This window comes from Lygodium microphyllum, chromosome 5 (genome assembly GCF_053477565.2).
Source record: "Lygodium microphyllum isolate KBCC chromosome 5, Lygodium_microphyllum_v1.1.10, whole genome shotgun sequence".
Taxonomy (NCBI): domain Eukaryota; kingdom Viridiplantae; phylum Streptophyta; class Polypodiopsida; order Schizaeales; family Lygodiaceae; genus Lygodium; species Lygodium microphyllum.
The window spans coordinates 122,162,802-122,181,725 of record NC_141139.1 but is presented as its reverse complement, the minus strand read 5'-3'; the positions used below and the strand labels follow the sequence as shown (position 1 = coordinate 122,181,725).

Below are 18,924 nucleotides of genomic sequence, written 5' to 3'. Positions count from 1 at the left end.
AGTAGAGGTGCATACATATATCAATCTTTGGAGGAAGATATATTGCTTCTTTCTTCCTCATGTATTCCTCCATGGTTGTTGAGGTTCCAACGTGCTTCGAGAGGTAGATTTGGGAAGTCACAATAGGAGAGAATAACAAAATAACTTAAACACATGGCTTCTCCATTGTTAGTATTGGTGGGAAGAGCATCACAACTTACCATCATGAAAGCAGGTAATGAACCAAAGTTGAGGGGTGTACCTATTGGGTGAAAGTCGAGGTTTGACTCATGTGGAAGAGTAGGTTGCAATTTTTGTAGCATTCTTAATTGGGAATCAAACTAGGGGATATGTTACCTTGCACCACATGTGGCTACAAACTCGAGGATGCACCATCTTACATGGTGGCCATGTGGCAAAGATACTTAGTTCCATCAAGGGGAATATTTAGTTCCCGCGATGGAATTGGGTGTGGAGACTATGGTGGGATATTTACTGTTTGGTTACGTTTGTTCTATTCTATTCCATCCCCCCCAAAACGTTTTTAGATCCCTTGCTTTGTAAATTCTACTTTTGCTTCATTTACAATTTAACGCCTTCATTGGGAAAAAGTAAAGGGCATCAAGAGTACAAGGAAAGGCAAAAATGATTGTTTGAGTTAGACCTGCCAGGAGAGGGGACTCGGGAGGGTCCAGTAGTTAGATTCTTTGGGAACACAATTTCCCACTCACGTGAGAAAACACCCTTGGGAAAAACTGTCGCCTTTTGACATATGTTACATTTTATCACTGCCAGTATGGCTGGATAAAGCGAGATGACAATTAATAATTATCACCATCATGGTTAATTAGACCGACACCGACAATCATCGAGGTGTTGTTTGTTATTGTCATGCAAAGAGGTAAAAGGCGCTTATAGCTAATTTAAAGTTTAGACGGCTTTCAAGAAGGTAATGCGCATGCCTTTGAAAAGGTAAAATGGTTGTGGACTCGTGCCTTAGCACGATTCTGTAGTATGTACCGCTTATCCTTTTGGTTGATCCATGTCTTGTTGGATGTCATGATCAGGAGTTACAGTATGATCACTTGCCTTCTGCTGGTCACCGTGACATCGGGGCTATCTGCTAGTATCATTAAAGGCAGAAAAGCTTAACGGGCATACATGAGAGATCAAGGCTTGCTATTTGAGTTTTCGGACTAGTGTCGGCATCTGCTGTGCTGATTTCTAAGTAGAAGGCTTGCGTAATCACATATTCATCGCGAGTAGTTAGATCCGAGATGGACCAATTAGATAAAAGATCATCAAGTCCTTGCTAATTAATCCGAGCTGATCATACAGCATGTGGAGGCCTTCGTCATCTGTGATTAGCGGAAGACAAGCGATTCGCTTGCTAAATTTTTAGCCTCATATGGATCAGGCGGCTTCCTTCCCGAGCCTCATACGTAGCAGAGGTAGCAGTTTTTACACATGAGTCCATATGATAGCACTACGAGGAGAACTTCATCGTCTTGGGATTGAGCAGGAGACTTGTGGAGGGCTTGCTTCTCGTTCCCTTCCATTGATGTTAAGGTACTGAATGGAAGGACTAAAGGCGATGGCAGTAGGTTCCTCCAGAGCAGTCGATGGGAGCAGCTGCAACAGTGCCGCCATCAATATAGAAGGCAAGCTGACTGTATACGTAGGGGGACAAGGAACCCAGGCAGCTGGAAGAAGCTGTAGTCCTTCCAGATCTGACTACGAGAATGGAGGCGGCGGTATTATAAGGTCGATATCGGAGAGAGGGAAGACGGAGGAGAGGGGGATGGTGTGGTTTGGGAAGCCTGTGTTATGGTACTGGGTGCTGATGGCGACAAGCGCGACGGGAGGCCTGGTGGGCGGCGCGGCCGGGGCGCTGTCGGGCCGCTTCTATTTCGTCCACGGAGGCGGCGACAGGTGGATCTACACGTGGCTGCAGACAGCTGCGTGCCCGGTGCTGATCATCCCGGCGGCTATCTTGGTGGCGGCAGGTTATAATAGCGGCAGGACAGACGCAGCTGGCGGCGCTATGTCAGCTGGCGCGGGCGACGTGGCGCGGAGGCGCCTGCTGATGTGGTCGCTGGTGATTGGCCTGGCGATGGGGGCGGACAACCTGCTGTTCTCATGGGGGCTGTCGTATCTGCCGGTCTCCACCAACACCCTTCTGTACGCGACCCCGCTGGCCTTCAACATTGCCTCGTCCTACGCCCTCCAACGGCGCCCCCTCACCGGCTGGGCCGTCAACGCCGCCGTAATCGTCACCACCAGCGCTGTGCTCCTGGGCCTGCAGTCCAGCGGCGACCGGCCCCCTCACACCACTACCCGCCAGTACGCCATCGGCTTCGTCACTACCTTGCTCGCCTCCGCGCTGTACGGCTTCATGCTCTCTCTCACCGAGCTGGCCTACGCCCACATCAGCAACCCGCGCAAACCAGGCATGTTCTGCACGTGACCCTCCTAGCATCTTTATGTGTTTCAAACATAAATGTTCAGGTGATTTTTGTAGAATCTAAATGGTCTAGACTCCATGCCAACAAGCAAGCCGCACCTATCAAGCTGAACTCTTATTTGACACCTAACAAGTCTTCACATGAACTTATTTGACATCAAAAAAGGTCTAAAGGCCTACACATGAGTGAACCCTTATTTGACACCTAACAAGTCTTCACATGAACTTATTTGACATCTAAAAAGGTCTAAAGGCCTACACATGACTTGTATTTGAAATTATAAAATGATCAGAGTTAAAAAAAGTTAAAATTTGGGGAAGGGGTTGGGACAAGGGGGGTGCGGTACCATATATTACTTTTTATATGGAAAAGCGTAGTCCACAACTTATAAATGTCAAATAGAGCTAACAAAAGAAAATAGGCTTCTACTATTCTTATGCATTCAAAGTTCTAGGGGCTAGGGTAGTTGTGATGAATTTCTTTACTACACACCATTCGATTTTCCAATGTTAACTGTGGACTATAGTACATCTAGGAGTAAGGCCATAGCATCTAACATTTTTGCTTCTTGTGTAGGATAGCAAATTCTCCCAAAAGAACTTGCTTCTCTTTCCCCTTGTTCTAGTTGTTGTGATGCTAGATTGTATTGCTCCCATCTACTCCTCTCTAACAACCATTGATTTACAACCACAATCATGGTCAATGTTTTCATTGCAAAAAAGTCTTGTATTTCTATGAAGTGATCATATGTGCTAGAGATAATAGCTTTTGATCCAACTCCATAAGGTAGGGGGAAGCCCATGGATTTTCCCTAACAATAATTCTCTCTAGTACAATGTAGAGAAATGATATGATAGAAATAGGACTTGTAGCAAATTAAGAATGTTCCAACTAGCTCTTTAACTTATCGCCATCCTCCTCCCATCACCTAACCATAGGAACTTCTTGGCCCTGCTTTCAACTTTTTTAATCCATTTAAGGGGCCTTAACTTGTGACTTGATGCCTTTTTTGGCTACGTAATAGTGAAATTCAAAATCTTATGAAAATTATGAAGACAATCTCAAAAGTAATTTATAGAAAGTGGATCACTCTTAACTATGTCATTTATGTCCTCAACAATGTGTCATCAATTTGGCGAACCGATTTAATGTCTTTATGATTACCTTGTAAATTGATGCCTTGCAGGAGATTACCTTTTCGAACATCATCCTTCACTAGCCAAGCTAAGGTATCAACTGCAATTGCATATAAAACTGGGGCTAGTGGGCATATGTACCTTATTGACCTATTTCATGGAAACAAATGAGTGATTCCAATGTTTGTAGCTACTTTAGCACTTGCATTTCCAAACGAAACACCAACATATTTAATATATTGCAACCCTAGTCCCACATCATGCAAAGATTGGAAGATCAAAATCATGATTAGGCCTTTATGCATGTTCAAAGCCTTCCAAAAGTGCTAATGGAGTCCAAGATGTATTTTCCCTTTATAAATCCTTTTTGTCCCTTCTTAACCTAGCCATCCAAATGTAGCAAGCATATTCTCACCTAAGGCTTGGTGAAGATTTTATATCCTGATGTAGGGTAGGCTATGGGTCTCTAGTCATTCAATAGTCATTTTTCTTCTCTCTAGTGTATGAGTTTTATTAGTCCTTCATCGATGCTCCCAATGAGGGTCCAAAATTCCAAAGATTCTTTCCAAACCTTTAAGATGGTATGAGCTAGGATTTCTTTGAATTCATTATGTGATCAATCATTGGGTAATTGATCCAAGTCTATACCTTTTGGCATTTCTAGGGAGTCTATAGTGTAATGGGTCTTTGTCTCAAATAGGTGACTATCTAGGATTTTAGCCAAGGATATAGGGACTATCTTCCTTCTAAATCTAGATATCCTAGGATTCAAGGTTTTAGCCAAGGATTCAAGGACTATCTTCCTTATAACTCTAGCTATCAAAGCACATCATATAGTAACTTCTAGGTTAAGAGACGAAGGTGTGTACAAGAAACATTATCAGAAATCATTGGTAGTATACAAGTTTTTAGCATTGTCCATGGCTTTAGTGCCATCCCTTTTAGTGAGCAAAGGAATGATGCATCTCTTTCTTTTCTCAAATGATGGAAAACATCTCTATGGAGGGTCTATCTATTTTCCCTGCCCACCCACTTATGGTGATGGAAAACATCTCTTTAGAGGGTCTATCTATTTTCCCCACCCACCCACTTCTTAATGCTTTGTCTAACATTGAGAATCTTGAATAGGCTTGGGTCTATATGAGGTCATCCTATTGCTTTAAATATTAGAAAGTGTTAGCGGTATTGAGAAGTGATTAAACATCATGATGTTCTTGAGTGATTTACACCTACAATTAACAAAACTTGAGATCAACAAACCTACTGAAATATAGTATTGGTTATTCTTTCCTTCCTTAACTAGGATCTTTTTTAATTATTTGCTCAAGTGTCCATCTCTTGGCTTACATTAACTAAAATAGGTAATGTTGTGTATCTTAACCAAATGTCTCTTTCTCTTCCATTTATTATTTGACCTTTTCTAAGGAATCTTGTTAAACACCTTCTACCATGTTAAAGTCACCAACAACCACAACCTAAGACCGAAGATTAAGTACATCAAAGCATAAACTTACTTTACTTGTTGCATTAATAACTAAATTCAGTGATACCATAAGAAAATCTTTCTCTAATTTGATTTGCATAGCATCCCATGTGTTGCCAACATGTTTTTTTGGTAAATTTCTAAATTAGTCAAAACCGTCTATAGCTTATTCATATTAGGGCTTCACTAGCCCTAAGTTTGTGCTTTGTAAGTGCAATGCATGTTCCTAGCTCAAGGGTATAGTATATATATACCCTGTACATCACATGTGTTCAAGACCTATTTATAGATACCCTTATATGTGAATTTATTTTGAATAAAATGCACCCATTTTCTATTCCATCATGATCCATTTATATAGCACCCTTCTATGTGTAAAAAATGTGTAAAATTGGTATTTCAAGCATTCCTTGTGTTGAACCCACATGATGCATACATATATTTATGAGTGACTTCCTCGAGGTTACTTGGAGATAGAGTTGTTATTCTACTTAACATGTTATGAGATGTTTTGACCTCATGTAGGCATGGAATGTTAGGGATTAGCTATGAATCATGTAGCCAATGTTTGATTACTCTTTCCCCCTTGTGATCGTCAACCCCTTGGATTTGTATGGAATTATCTTTAGTGACTTAACCATGGGTTAGTTCTTTTTGTAAATTTCCCATTTTTTACACTTTCTTCCCCTAAGGGAGCCATCAGATTTGGGTTCCGGGTAGTAGAGAAAGAGCTGATTTTTTGATCCACGTTTTTGGTCTACGAAGGAGCTCCAGGAGAAGTAATGCCTGGAGATTGCTTCTAAGTAGGGCGAAGATTCCAAGTTCTTTCAATACATATTGATTCTATTCATTGTGATTTGTTTTTGTCATGTTTACCACTTGGGTATTCTCTATCTTCTCTTCCATCTCCTACCTCTACTTCCTTCTACTTCTGATCCTCGGTGGATTTGACCTTTCGACGAAAACCCCTTCGACATTGGTGAACCCGACGTGAAAGGTCGTCAGAAGAAGGAAAGACAAGATGGGAGAATCTTCGAATACATTCTCTAGTGATGTTTTGCAATAGTTGGTGCAAAATATGAATATGCTTATGCAGGTACAACAACAACAACAGGTGATGCAAGCTTCAGCTCAAACAGAAAGTGTTGTGATGAATGCTTTGCAAGCAGTTGAGCGTGAGGTGAAGTTATTCAATGGCAGGAACGTACTGCATATGTACATATCTATACTCAGAAGATGGAATTCTTTGGAGTGGCTCAATCTGCATGGAGCTAGTATTTTGTACATGTTACTGTTCATGAATTGAAAGCACGGATTTCTGAATTATACTTGCTGGATGCAGACTGGGTAGCCTTCAAGAAGACACTTAGAGAAAAATTTTACATTGAGGACACTAGTTTGATTACACGCAAGACTTTTCAGGAGTGAGTTATACAACCCAATAAGGGTCTTGTGGCTACAAAATTGTTAAGAGAATTTGAAAGTCGATTTGAGCAGTTGGATCTCGCAGAACAACAAGCTCTTGCAAGTCAGAAATTTGAATTGTTTCTACAGGTAGCTGATCCTGAGCTTCAAGAGAAGCTTGATGATTTGCTGGAGGATCAGACTACAGAGACAGGTTTGAAAACAGAGTGGAGACATGTCAAGGAAGCTATTGCTGCGCTTGTGAAGAAGCATAGAAGAAGAGAAAGATTGCATGCCTCTAGCTTGCCCACTGTTACGGGCAAAACCGTTGAAGTATCCAGTAAGCCACTCGCTTCTATGGCTAACCCTATGACTGTGCATACTATTGTTTCCTCTGTTAGGAAAGATGTCTTGGATAAATTGGTCAAAGGGATGCGGGATCTTCAATTGAAGGTTGCAAAATTGGATGAAAAAGGACAAGAGGAAAGAGGACGGGTAGCAGCCCCTAAACTTGGAAAAAGATGTATGTGATGTGATAGTTTGCAGTACGAGAGAAAGGATTGTGCTGCCTATTTGGAGGCCTTGGCATGACAGCTTATCTTTTGGAAAGATGGAAAGATCCATGCATAAGAAATAGGATTGCCTCTTGCTTTGAATTTTGGAAAGGGAGGTATGTAGAAGTTGTTAGAAGACTTGGCTGTCTGAAATGCTTATGCGGCGGTACATGCTTCTACTCTTGGTCTACAGTTGGATAGAATGCATGGCCAAGTGATGGTTGGTCCAAAGGTTGACATATGGACACATGCTTTACATGCAGCTGAAAAGAGAAAGCTCACTGATAGTGAAATGTCTCATGCAGGGCAAGACATTCGTGGCATAACTGGTTGGGAACCATCGGTAGATGCATATTCAATGTATGCATATTTAGCAAAGGTACAAAACACGAATGTACTTGTGGAAGAAAAACAAAAAAGAGATGAAAATATTGCAGGGACATCTAAAAGAATGACAAGAAGAAGTATGGATCAGCCTAAAGCTGCAAATCAGCCACCTTCCGAGCATGTTATGGAAGAGGTTAGTCAGGAGAAAAAACAAGATAACAAACAAGAGGGAAAAAAGATGGGCAAGCAGCCAGGATATAAGTTACAATCTAACATTGAGATAGCCACAGATCTTAAGAAGGATCTTAAAGAACGGATCTTAAACAGTCCGGTGGAATTTACCTTGGGAGAGGTGCTTAGCATTTCCAAGCGAGAATTTCATGATGAGATCATTGACATAATTAAAAGGAAGCATCAGTTTCTTGGTGATACCACTAGTGCATTGCTGCAATTTGAAGAGGAAACTGGTTTGTTGGGTATTCGGGCTGAATATAAGCATGAAGTAAGTACAGGATTGTCTATGCAGGATGCTACTAATCAATGGACAGCATGTGGAAAAGAGAAGAAAGTGGCTGAAAATGCATTGTCTTGTAGCAATATGCATGGTGGATTAAGGAAAATGCAACAATATGGAGAAGAGAATCTAGGATTTATTCCTCGAAGTCACTACACAAGAAATCATTGGGCTAGAGCTACCACTGAAACGGTAGTGAAAATAGGAGAATGTGAAACTCCTTGTGTTGCTTTACTTGACCATGGGTCTGAGATAAATGTCATTAAGCAGGGATTGTATGAAAATGGTACATGGCCTATGGACACTAATCATGGTTGGCATATGAGGGCTGCAAATAATTCTTCAGGGGAGCTCGATGATGCATGTCCTAATGTAAAAGTGATGATTGGTGATGTACATGAAGAGCAACACTTCTTTGTGCAAGATAATTCCTCATATGCAGTGATTTTGGGACAGCCCTATATTACAAGTGTGCATATGGAAACAAAGGTGCTTGATGATGGTTCTGCTTATGCAAGAGTCAGAAGCAAGGATGGGAGAAAACCAGTCCAATTTCTTACTATTTGTGTTAATCATCCTAGAAATCATGATACGCTTCAAGAGTCTCCTTTGGTTCCAAATGCAAGAGAATTCAAAGACCTGAATTTTCATTAAGCATTGCTGTAATGCGAGGCTACAGTAGTGCTATTCAAAGGGTGTACTCACCTCTTGATGAAATGAAGCATGTATTTACTATTGGTAATTCTCAGTTTACAGCAAACAGTTCATGTTGGTTTAGCCTATGGAAGCTATGTATAGGGCTGAACGCATATCTATGAAATGGGCTACTAAGAAACTGAAAGCATTGGGATTGTTAGCTAAAAATGATGGCATTTCAGGCATATTTTATGGGCTGAATATTATTGACACTATGGCTAAAATTTCAGCAACTACACATGCAGAAAATGAGGCTGAAAACAGAGTGTTGTCAATATGTTCTTTGGATATGTATGATGTTATAGCATTATTTGCTCAGCAGGAAGGAGAAAAAGTGTCAAGACAGCCAAGCTTATGGGATCCTAAAGATATAGGTCATCAGTTTACATCTGAAACATTACAAGAATTGAAAGTTGGTGCAGAAGGGTTTATTTTGCCTACTGAGAAAGACTATTTTATGCAAATGTTGGCTAGACATGAGAAGGAATTTCCATTTTAGCCAAGTGAAATAGGTTATGTGGATCCAAATGTTGTCTCTCCTATGGCCATATTTATTGTGCCACATGTACCATGAAACTTGAGGCCTATTCCAGTGCCTAAAGCTTACTTGCCAAAGTTGATGGATTTGCTAAATGAAAATATTCGCATGAAGATCTTGGAGCCTTCTTCAGCCCCGTACTCAAATCATTGGTTTATTGTGCCCAAAAAGAATGGGGCTTTGATATTTATTCAAGACATGCAACCGGTCAATAAAGTGACCATAAGAAATGTGGGTGCAGGTCCTATGGTTGATGAATTTGCAAAGGTTTTTGCAGGCAGAGCGATCTATTCTTTGGGTGATCTTTACTCGGTTTATAATCAGTTTCAGCTTGCAATTGAAAGCAAGGATATCACAACCATGAAGACTCCTTTGGGGTTAGTACGGATGTGTAATCTCCCACAGGGTGCAACAAACTTAGTGGCACACATGAAAAATGCTATGAATAGGGTACTCATGGATTTTATACCACAATTGACTATGCCCTTCTTGGATGATGTTCCAATCAAAGGGTGTACAGTGGATGAAAAGAATGAAGAGATGTATGCTCATGGATGTATACAGTTTGTTGCATACCATATTGTGGATTGTGAGAGGATTTTGACACGTCTAGAAGAGGTGCATTTAAATCTTTCTAGACAAAATTTTGTCTTTGGAGTTGAAGAGGTTTTGATTGTTGGGCATATGTGTGGGCCTTATGGGCGAAGGCCATCACCAACAAAAATAGATGGGATTGATAGAATGCGAGATGTATGCACGAATGTATCGGAGGTGCGTAGATTCTTGGGTGCATGTGTGTTCTATTTGATATGGATTCCTCACTTTGCACATGTAGCCAATGCTCTTTATCAGCTTCTAAGGAAAGGTCAAAATTTTCATTGGGAAAGGAAGCATCAGAAAGCAATGAAGAAATTGAAGCAACTCTTAAAATCTGCTCCTACATTGAGAAAGGCTGACTATTCACATGGAAAGGCTATCATTATTACTATTGATACAAGCCCAATCGGGATTGGATAGGCAATTGGGCAAGATGATGAGGAAGGGAAAAGATATGCAATTCGCTTTGGTGCAAAAGTATTGACTGAACGACAGAGAAGATATCCACAGGTAAAAAGAGAATTATAGGAAATTGTGACAGCCCTTAAATGTGATAAGGAGTATTTTATGGGTGCTCACGGTGGATTGTATAGATCAAATCTTTGAACCCTGAATTTCAGCATATTGCAGGAAGAGATAACCTAGTGGTAGACATGTTATCTCGAATACGCTATGAGAATGAAAATGGGATGATGGATGAGGAGGAAGAATATGACTTTCTTATGGCTGAAAATGATATTGCAAGAGTGAATTTAGCAATGCAAGGTGTTGCTATAGCATTAACAAAAGCTTGGACAACAAAGAGAAGACACTTTAGATGTATTGCATCTTGTGTAGAAGTGTTTTTGGAAGACAATTATGCAGGAGAGTGGCTGAGAATTGGTTAATATCTCAGTACATTAACAAAGAGAGATGAATGGTCAGATGAGGAGTTTAAGAAGATCAAGAGGAAAGCCTATGGATTTTTTTAAAAAGATGGATACTTATGGAAACATGCTAAAAAGAAACAGGGTATGCCATTACGAGTTTTGGGTGACAAAGCTTCACAAGTAAAAGTAATGCAAGAATTTCCTGAAAGTTTGTGGGTTGGTCATAGAGGTGTTTGGGGTACTTTTACAAAGATCAAAGAAAGATATTGGCGACAGGGTATGTATAAGGATGTTGCTCACTTTGTGGAAACATGTACGACATGTCAAATGCATTCAACTGTGAGACATTGGGATGGATTGCAACCCACATATCCATTGTCTCTTCATTTTAAGTGGGTGGTGTATTTGGTCACAATGCCTACAGGTCTTTGCAAAATGAGGTATCTTGTATTTGCTCGTGAAGACTTGACTAATCAAGTGGAAGGGAGAGCTCTACGTACTAAGACGACAAATGCCGTATGTACTTTTCTCTTAGAAGAGATCTTTTGTTGATATGGTTGTGTGGAAAAAATTACAACAGATAGGTGTGAGTTGGATGTAGATGAAGCTCATGATTTCTTTGCACGGTTGGGGATAAAGCTTGCTTTAACTTTAGCCTATAACCCTGAAGGAAATGGAAAAAGTGAAAGAGGTCATCTACCTATTGTGAAGGCATTGGAAAAAGCATGTGGAGAGAAGATAAAAGATGGCCACGATTGCTCCCTTATGCTTTGTGGGCTGACAGAATAACTCATAGTGCTATTACTACAGGATATATACCTGCAGAATTGATGTATGGTCAAAAATCTATCATACCGATAGAAGAGATGACAGTCACATGGAGTGTGTTACCTTGGGAGGAGGAGTTGAATCGAGAGGAGTTGTTGGCCTTACGCATTAGACAGTTGGAAAGAAAGTCAGAAGACATAGAGGCAACAACTGCAAAGTTAAGGGCAGCAAGGATACAGAACAAGAAACGGTTTGACAAAAGACATAGACTGAGGCCAAGAACCATACAAGATGGGGATTGGGTATTGGTTTATGATAGCAGTTTAGATAACTAGCATAGTGGCATGCGTAAAGTTTCCAAAAGATGGGACCCTATGTGGTAAGACAGGTGTTTGATAATGCTACTTATGCATTAAATGAGCTAGATGGGACATCCATAAAACTTCCGGTAGCAGGGAAAAGAATCAAATTATTCAAAAGGCGGGAATCTACTACCTATGAGTTGCCAGAATTGGAAGAAAATAGTGGCCATGATACAGGGGCTAGCTAGGAAGATATGGAAGATGAAGAAGCAAAGGATATGGTTGCAGAGGATGAGGACTCAGAATCCGGTGACAACTAGGATTTTGGCACATACCGGAGGATGTGCAGGTTCAGAGGGGGTGGATGTTGTGATGTTATGAGGACATACTGTGAAAAAGTATGGAATGCATCATCATCCGACTTCTTTATTGATCTAGAGAGTTAATGTGATCTGAGCCATTAGTACTAGTGTGAGTTACACAGATTATCTAAAAATATTAGATTTTTGGATAATTTTAGTCTATTTTTTATATTATTTATTGTAAAAATCTGAAAAAGTTAGAAAAATATTCTAGATTAGGATGGCATGTAAAAAAGCTAGTTGCTTTTTCAGCTAGTTAGGAGATTTATCATAGAAAAGACAGATTAATGAAATCGCACGCATCGCGATCGTTGTAAACAGGTTGAAAACTACAGATTGAACTGAAAGAAGGAGTGATGTGGGAGATTCGTGACCAAGTATCATACTGTTTTACCCCCCTTTCAAAGCCAACGGAGCCATCAGATTTGGGTTTCGGGCAGCACAGAAAGAGCTGATTTTCTGATCCATGTTTCTGGTCTATGAAGGAGCTCCAGGAGAACTAATGCCTGGAGATTGCTTTTGAGTAGTGCAAAGATTCCAGGTTCTTTCAATACATATTGATTCAATTCATTGTAATTTGTTTTTGTCGTGTTTACCACTTGGGTATTCTCTATCTTCTCTTCCATCTCCTATCTCTACTTCCTTTTACTTCTGATCCCCGGTGGATTCGACCTTTTGACAAAAACCCCTTCGACACCGGTCCTGATTTGTAAGGATAATGAAGTCAAATATCAAGAAGAAGCCATTCCATCTGGTGTGGCAATGATTCAAGACATGAGAGGTCATGAAATAACCCAAATTCTTGTGATTAGTATACATAATAATTTTGTGAGAGGCCTCTTCAAATAGATGGCACCACATCTTGATTCAATAAATAACCACTAGAAGCTCTTTATCACGGTTTTCGTAATCAATTTTTGCACTTGAGAGGTTCCAAAATCGGAAAGCTACAAGATGCACTTGACTATTGTTACCAAATTGGAACAGGACATCTTCCATTGCGAAATCTCAAGCATTTATCTTCAACATGAAGGCTTTAGTTGGATCTACATCAATAAGGACTAGTGTCAATGTCAAGGATATATTGAGAGTTCAAAAAGCTTCCTCTAACTCTTGATTCTAGACAAACTTATTGTTTTCCATTAAATTGGTTAGAGTAGGAATCTTGGAGTAATCAACAAACATTCTATAACATTGGAAAATCTCATGAAGCATTGAATATCCTATGATAGTTACTATCTTCCACTTAAGGATGGTCTAAAATTTTTTTAGGTCCATATAAATCCCCTTTGTAGAAATGTCATGCCCAAGAAACTCAACTTCTATATGGTGAAAAGGGCATTTTTCAAGTTTTGTATACAATCTTATTTTTCATACCTTACTAAGAACAATCTTTACATGATGCTTGTATATTTGTTGACTCTTAGAAAATACTAGTATATCATGTGGATATACCACCACAAAGTCATCTAAGCCAGAGGGGTGCACCTTATAGAATATGTAAGATACCACATAAGTTCAAAAGAAATGGTATTTTAGTTAGTAACATTTACAAAATTTATTTTATAATTATAATTTGGAAAAAAATCTGTAAGTTTAGTAGAGTAAAAGAGGTCATTTTATAGCCTTATAGTATGTAAAGAAAGGGTATTTCTAATATCCTTTGAACACATGTTGTCGCACGTAATAATACGCACAGGAGTTCGTGGAAGTCGCTCGCCACCACAGGGACGCTTAGCAAGATGGGAGCTTAAGATGATGTTGAGTACTCATCTCAAGATTAATACATGGAGCAAAAAGAATGCATGGGTTTCATATTCAATCGATTACATATATTGGCATAAAAGGGAGAAGTGAGAATAGAATGAATTCAATCTTCTTCAATACATCATAACACAAGTTCTCATACATAGATTTCTTGATTTGATGCATGCAAAGGATAGCTTAGAAGAATTTCAATGATTCCATTCACAATAGATATTTGAAGTTTGGACACAAGAGGCCATCATATATCACAGATATACATGAAAAGAGAAGCGAATTGAAAGTGTATTTGACAATGTTGATATGGTACTTTCAAGTAATAAGGATCCAAAGGTTGAGAAAGCCTCTTCCTAGTAACTATTTTGGCTGCTGATTTGTTTGCTAGCAATTTGAAGTTGGAGAGTCTGAAGCCCTCTTTGTTTTTGTGTGTGTGATGGGTGGGGAGTACAAGTTGTCCAAGCCACCTCAAGGATTCTAGTTCTATTTGCATCCCCTATCCAAAAGAAGTTTCATCAAAGGCTCTCCAATTCCTTGAGATTAGTGTTTGGAGTTCTCCAACAAGAGAGGTAATGCAAGGATCACAATCTAATTTAATACTCTAGCAAACCAAGTTACCTTGAAAACCTTTTGAATAGTCTATCTCTTTCTCAACTTGGTCATAATCCGCTAGCATCTTTGTTTTTCAATAACCATGAAGCCATGGCAATACCTAAGAGCATAAAGCCCTTACCTTATTCAATCTTCATGCAACCTTATTCAAATTGCTAGCAAAGGGGGGATTAGGGCATCAATGAGTCTTTTATTGCTAGTTTTGTGGGATTTAACCATAAAGTTAGAAGCTTTGATTCACAAAGCTCCACGCACATTTCCAAAATGGAATCCTAGAGACTTGATAAAATTCTTTCCTAAACCCATATCAATTATGGATCCGAAGACAAAGTCACTCTCAAGTCTAGGCTTTATCAGAACCAATCTTGAAAAAGAAATAGGCTTCCTTGGTGTCTTGAGCATGTTCCATCACTTCCTAAACTACAATGATGAATAAAGAATGTTGCTAGCTTTTGATGAAACGTTTTTGATCCCTCCATATCCATTGATCAAGGTGTTCTAAGATACTTCTATAGACTTGATAGATCTATGGCCTAAACCCATATCAACTAGGGGTTGGAAAGTCCCTCTCAAGTCTTCGAGATTGGAACCTTATCTTGGGTTGGAGTGGTTCAACATCCCCTCTAGAAAATCTTGTGTAAGGATCATGATTTGAGCCATTGCAATGTGATGGGAGAATTATTATAGACCTGATCTAATCATCATGTCTAGGACTTTCCACCCTTGGAAGCACTATTCAAGTCATCGTTATTGATTTCTCAATCAAAATTCATAATTAGATAATTATTAGTAAATTGGGAACAATCCACCAATTCCTCATCCTCATCTTCAAAGTTTTATGAAGGATGGGAGTATTGGTCATGAACGTTCTCCTCTAGTACTATTGATGGAGGCTAGGAATCTTGGTTACAAACATGAATCTCCTTTATTACCATTTTCTACGCAAAGTTTGACGTGTGAACTATTGTTTTTTGAAAATTCATTTTAGGTCAGCAAAGTAATAATAAGAACAGCCACAACAATGTTGTTGTTACTTAAGTTAAAAGTAGCCAATTGAGGATTTAAATATTTTTTAATTTTTTAAATAACTTTGTGCTACAACAAATTTCCTTCTTTTCTAAGAGGATGAAGTATGAACGATAGTGGCAAATAATTGCAATAAAAAAATAGCCAGGTGGCAAATACTAGGGATTGTTTTTTGCAGCAGGCAGACAGGGCGGCTCCGTGTCGTTCATGGTAGTGATCTACTTGCAGCTGGGCGCCTCTGTAGTGGCGACCGCGTTCGCCATGGTGGGCATGGCTGCTACCAACAGCTTCTCCAACATGCAGGCTGAGTATCGACACTTCGATGCGGGCCGCGGGGCCTACGTGGCCACCCTCCTCGTGTCGGCCCTCGGTTGGCAAGCCTTCTTCCTGGGCGTCTTCGGCGTCACCTCCCTCTCCTCCTCCCTCCTTTCCTCCCTCTTTACCACCGCCACCCTCCCCCTCGTCCCCATCTTGGCCGTCTTCTTCTTTCACGACTCTTTCAGTGCCATCAAGGGCGTCTCCACATTCTTGGCCATCTGGGGCTTCATGTCTTACATCTATGGCTGCTTCTTGGACTCGCAGACAAGTACCCAACAGTACACAGTCGACACAGACGACGGAACCATCGAGCTCATTTCAGCTTCTCCTACTAACTCTGGCTAGCAAAAGCATGCCTTCTCTCTCAACAACCTTGATTAATTAGAGACCTATATTTGTACTTTATTGTCCTCATTTTCTTCCTCGGACAAAACACGTATCACGTTTTCTAGCGCACGTCTGGCTATGCCTCATCCACGAGGTCTACTGCAGTAACACGCTGCAATGTGTATAATCCATATCATACATCATTCCAAAACAAGATTCAAACCTTTCGGGTCACTTGCATGTTTTCCCTTAGGAGATCTCCTGATATTCCCTTACAAGTACTAGAAAAACTAACTTGTCAATTCTAAAAACTAGTTAAAGTTTAATATGTGCTTTGTTTTGTAGATTATTTTAGCTATGGAGTACCTTATTAGATTCATCCAAGCAAATGACTGGTTATCAAAAGCTCACACATCATGGAAATATAGGATTTTTTTAAAGCCACAAAGCAATCCATTGCTAATGCTATTGTCATCTTCATCTTTTATAAAAGATTTTGATACTAATCCATGATACTAGTGTGACAAGTTATCCAAGCACATTATGAAGTTTGCCATGTATCATGCTTCTCTTGGTTCTCCTATATATTCTCAAGTGTAATATTATAATTGATAACCTATGTTTGTAGTAAATTGTTATACAACAAAAGAAGAGATAGAATATTATGACAATTAATAATTCCATAAAGTTAGATTTATGTTACTCTTTAGTTGAGTAGCTACACACCAATCCACTCATTCATTATGATACTTGTATAAGTCCTTGTAGCACTTGAAAGACCTTGCAACTACAAGCTATCAAGTTGTTCAAACAACTCGGAAATGCATAATAGCATGAAGTAAACCTTGATATCATGCATTACATTCATACTTTAAATTTGCTCAAAGAACTTGGACTTTTAATGAAAAAGAATGCAGTAACAATGTATTAATAGAAGTTGTAAATTATAAACACATTTGCCAAGTTCTAGTATGCCTCATGTTACACTAAATAGACAAAGTTAGTTCATGCAACATTATGGAGCTTCTTTGTAAGATATATAGCTATAAGCTACCTAGCTTATTGAATAGCTACCCATATTAGATACATTATCCTTTGAGATATTTGGAAAGCATTATATGCTACCATGTGTATTTATTGCTATAGGGCATGGAAAAAATGTGGCATTACCAAGACAATAATTATTTGTAGAAAAAATGGATGATTACCATATGCATCAAGTCTTGTGCTACAAAAAAAGAACGATAACCATATGCATCAAGTCTTATGCTAGAAAATAAAAGTCTTTCTCAATTACAGTTGATACATTACAATAGTTTTATCCATCCTTATTTTTTGTTATATAATGTTCAATACGTATCTTATTAAGGGTTATAAAAAATGTTACGCACAAGCAATTTTCCTCATAAAGAATGTTACACTTTATACCTAAGTGGTGGCAAATAAAGGAAATGCTCTCTATCACACATGGTTGAGACACAAATAAGCACAAGTAAGGATTTGTGACTTTAACACTAGGGTCAATTGGCTTGAACTCATGCACAATGACCAACAATAGCCACAAATTATGCAAAGGAATTTGATGGCACATGTGGTCTTCAACAAGTCAATCCTCTTCAACTCATCCTCTATCAAAACCTCATAGCATCTATGCCCTTCGCTCATGAGTAAAGCGCAAATGGGGTACTTCTCACATCCTCCCTTTCTCTCTATATTTGTGCAGAAATATGTTCAAACCACACCTTCCAAAGTAGCAATGTAACCTAGATAACTCTCTTCTCAAAAACAAAGCATGAACCCTTCCAACATTGTCTAGGAGTGTACATTAATCATAGTAGACTCATAACCATCACAATATGCAACAACACAACTCAACCACTCAAAATCTCATAGACACACTTACACATACTCTTATATTTTAGGACAGCATCACAAGACGATGTAAGGGGCATACATTTGTTTGATAAAATATTCATCATCATGACAAAATATTTTTCTCGTAGCACATCATGAATAAGCTTAGCACAACACTAAATATCAAGACAAGAAAGGGTACACCTTCTAGCTCAATCATAAATCATTGTTTAGAAAACTCAAAACATAAAGTATCTCCCCATAATGATTCTATAGCCCATCCATAACTATCCAAAACTCCTAAGCACTATAACATGAAAACCATACTTCTTGAATACCCTATCAAGAGTCAAAAAAAATTCCCCACATACCATCTTCAATAGACTTGCATCATTATTCAAGTCCATCAAATATTCCCACAAGATTGTCTCTCAATAACAAACCACAAGATACTAAAGCAACATCGTACACATTTCTCATCAAAATGCAAAAGAGAAAACTACAACTCATGAGCCCTTAAAACATAAATCAATGGTCCCATATGCATCAAAAGAACCCCATAGTAGTCCTTCTCTTTGTTGGTAGCACAATTGTATGTTTGGTTAGGTTGGTTCTTCTAGTCATCAAGTTTTTGTTGGGTTCACATCGATGTTGTCAAGGATGTGGTAGCATAGTTGTATGTTTTGTTATATTGGTTTTTCTAGTCTCTCAAGTTTTTGTTGGGGTCACATCGATGTTGTCAAGGATGTGGGGTCACATCGATGTTGTCAAGGATGTGGTGTGCTTGTAATTTTCTTTATGTTGCATGTTTGATGACAGGGTATAGGGTGCTTGATTGTATGCATTTGACAAAGCTATCGATTGCATAAGTGCATAGGTCATGTCTGGTTTTCTCCATAGGTTGTGGATTTCCTAGGAGTTGTCTATTGTGTCGTCTATGCTTCATCCTTTATGGAGATCTTATCAATGTTTTGTCTTCTATTTCACAAGCATTGCTTTGTGTGTCTTGGGGTGTGTGTGTGTGTGTAATTT

At 39.2% G+C, this 18,924-nt stretch overlaps 1 protein-coding gene across 3 annotated transcripts; it reads left to right on the top strand.

Annotated features, from left to right (window-relative positions):
- Window positions 1–1,010: 1,010 nt before the first annotated feature.
- Window positions 1,011–16,511, top strand: LOC148036354 (purine permease 3-like). Of its 3 annotated transcripts, none has more exons than XM_087678343.1 (2): window positions 1,011–2,429; window positions 3,631–3,929. In XM_087678343.1, exons 1-2 carry the CDS (start codon window positions 1,556–1,558, stop codon window positions 3,753–3,755), a joined length of 999 nt encoding a protein of 332 aa, XP_087534469.1. In that variant the 5' UTR covers window positions 1,011–1,555; the 3' UTR covers window positions 3,756–3,929. The 3 variants fall into 3 exon arrangements, with proteins under 3 accessions (XP_087534469.1, XP_087534466.1, XP_087534467.1); XM_087678340.1 differs by lacking the exon at window positions 3,631–3,929 and adding an exon at window positions 15,572–16,511 and having other exon boundaries at window positions 1,015–2,429; XM_087678341.1 differs by lacking the exon at window positions 3,631–3,929 and adding an exon at window positions 15,579–16,508 and having other exon boundaries at window positions 1,016–2,433.
- Window positions 16,512–18,924: the final 2,413 nt, after the last annotated feature.

Coding starts and splice junctions, on each gene's coding strand:
- LOC148036354 (XM_087678340.1), top strand. CDS start 1,556: ATGGAAGGACTAAAGGCGATGGCAGTAGGTTCCTCCAGAGCAGTCGAT. Junction 2,430..15,571: donor CAGCAACCCGCGCAAACCAG/GCATGTTCTGCA, acceptor TGTTTTTTGCAG/CAGGCAGACAGGGCGGCTCC.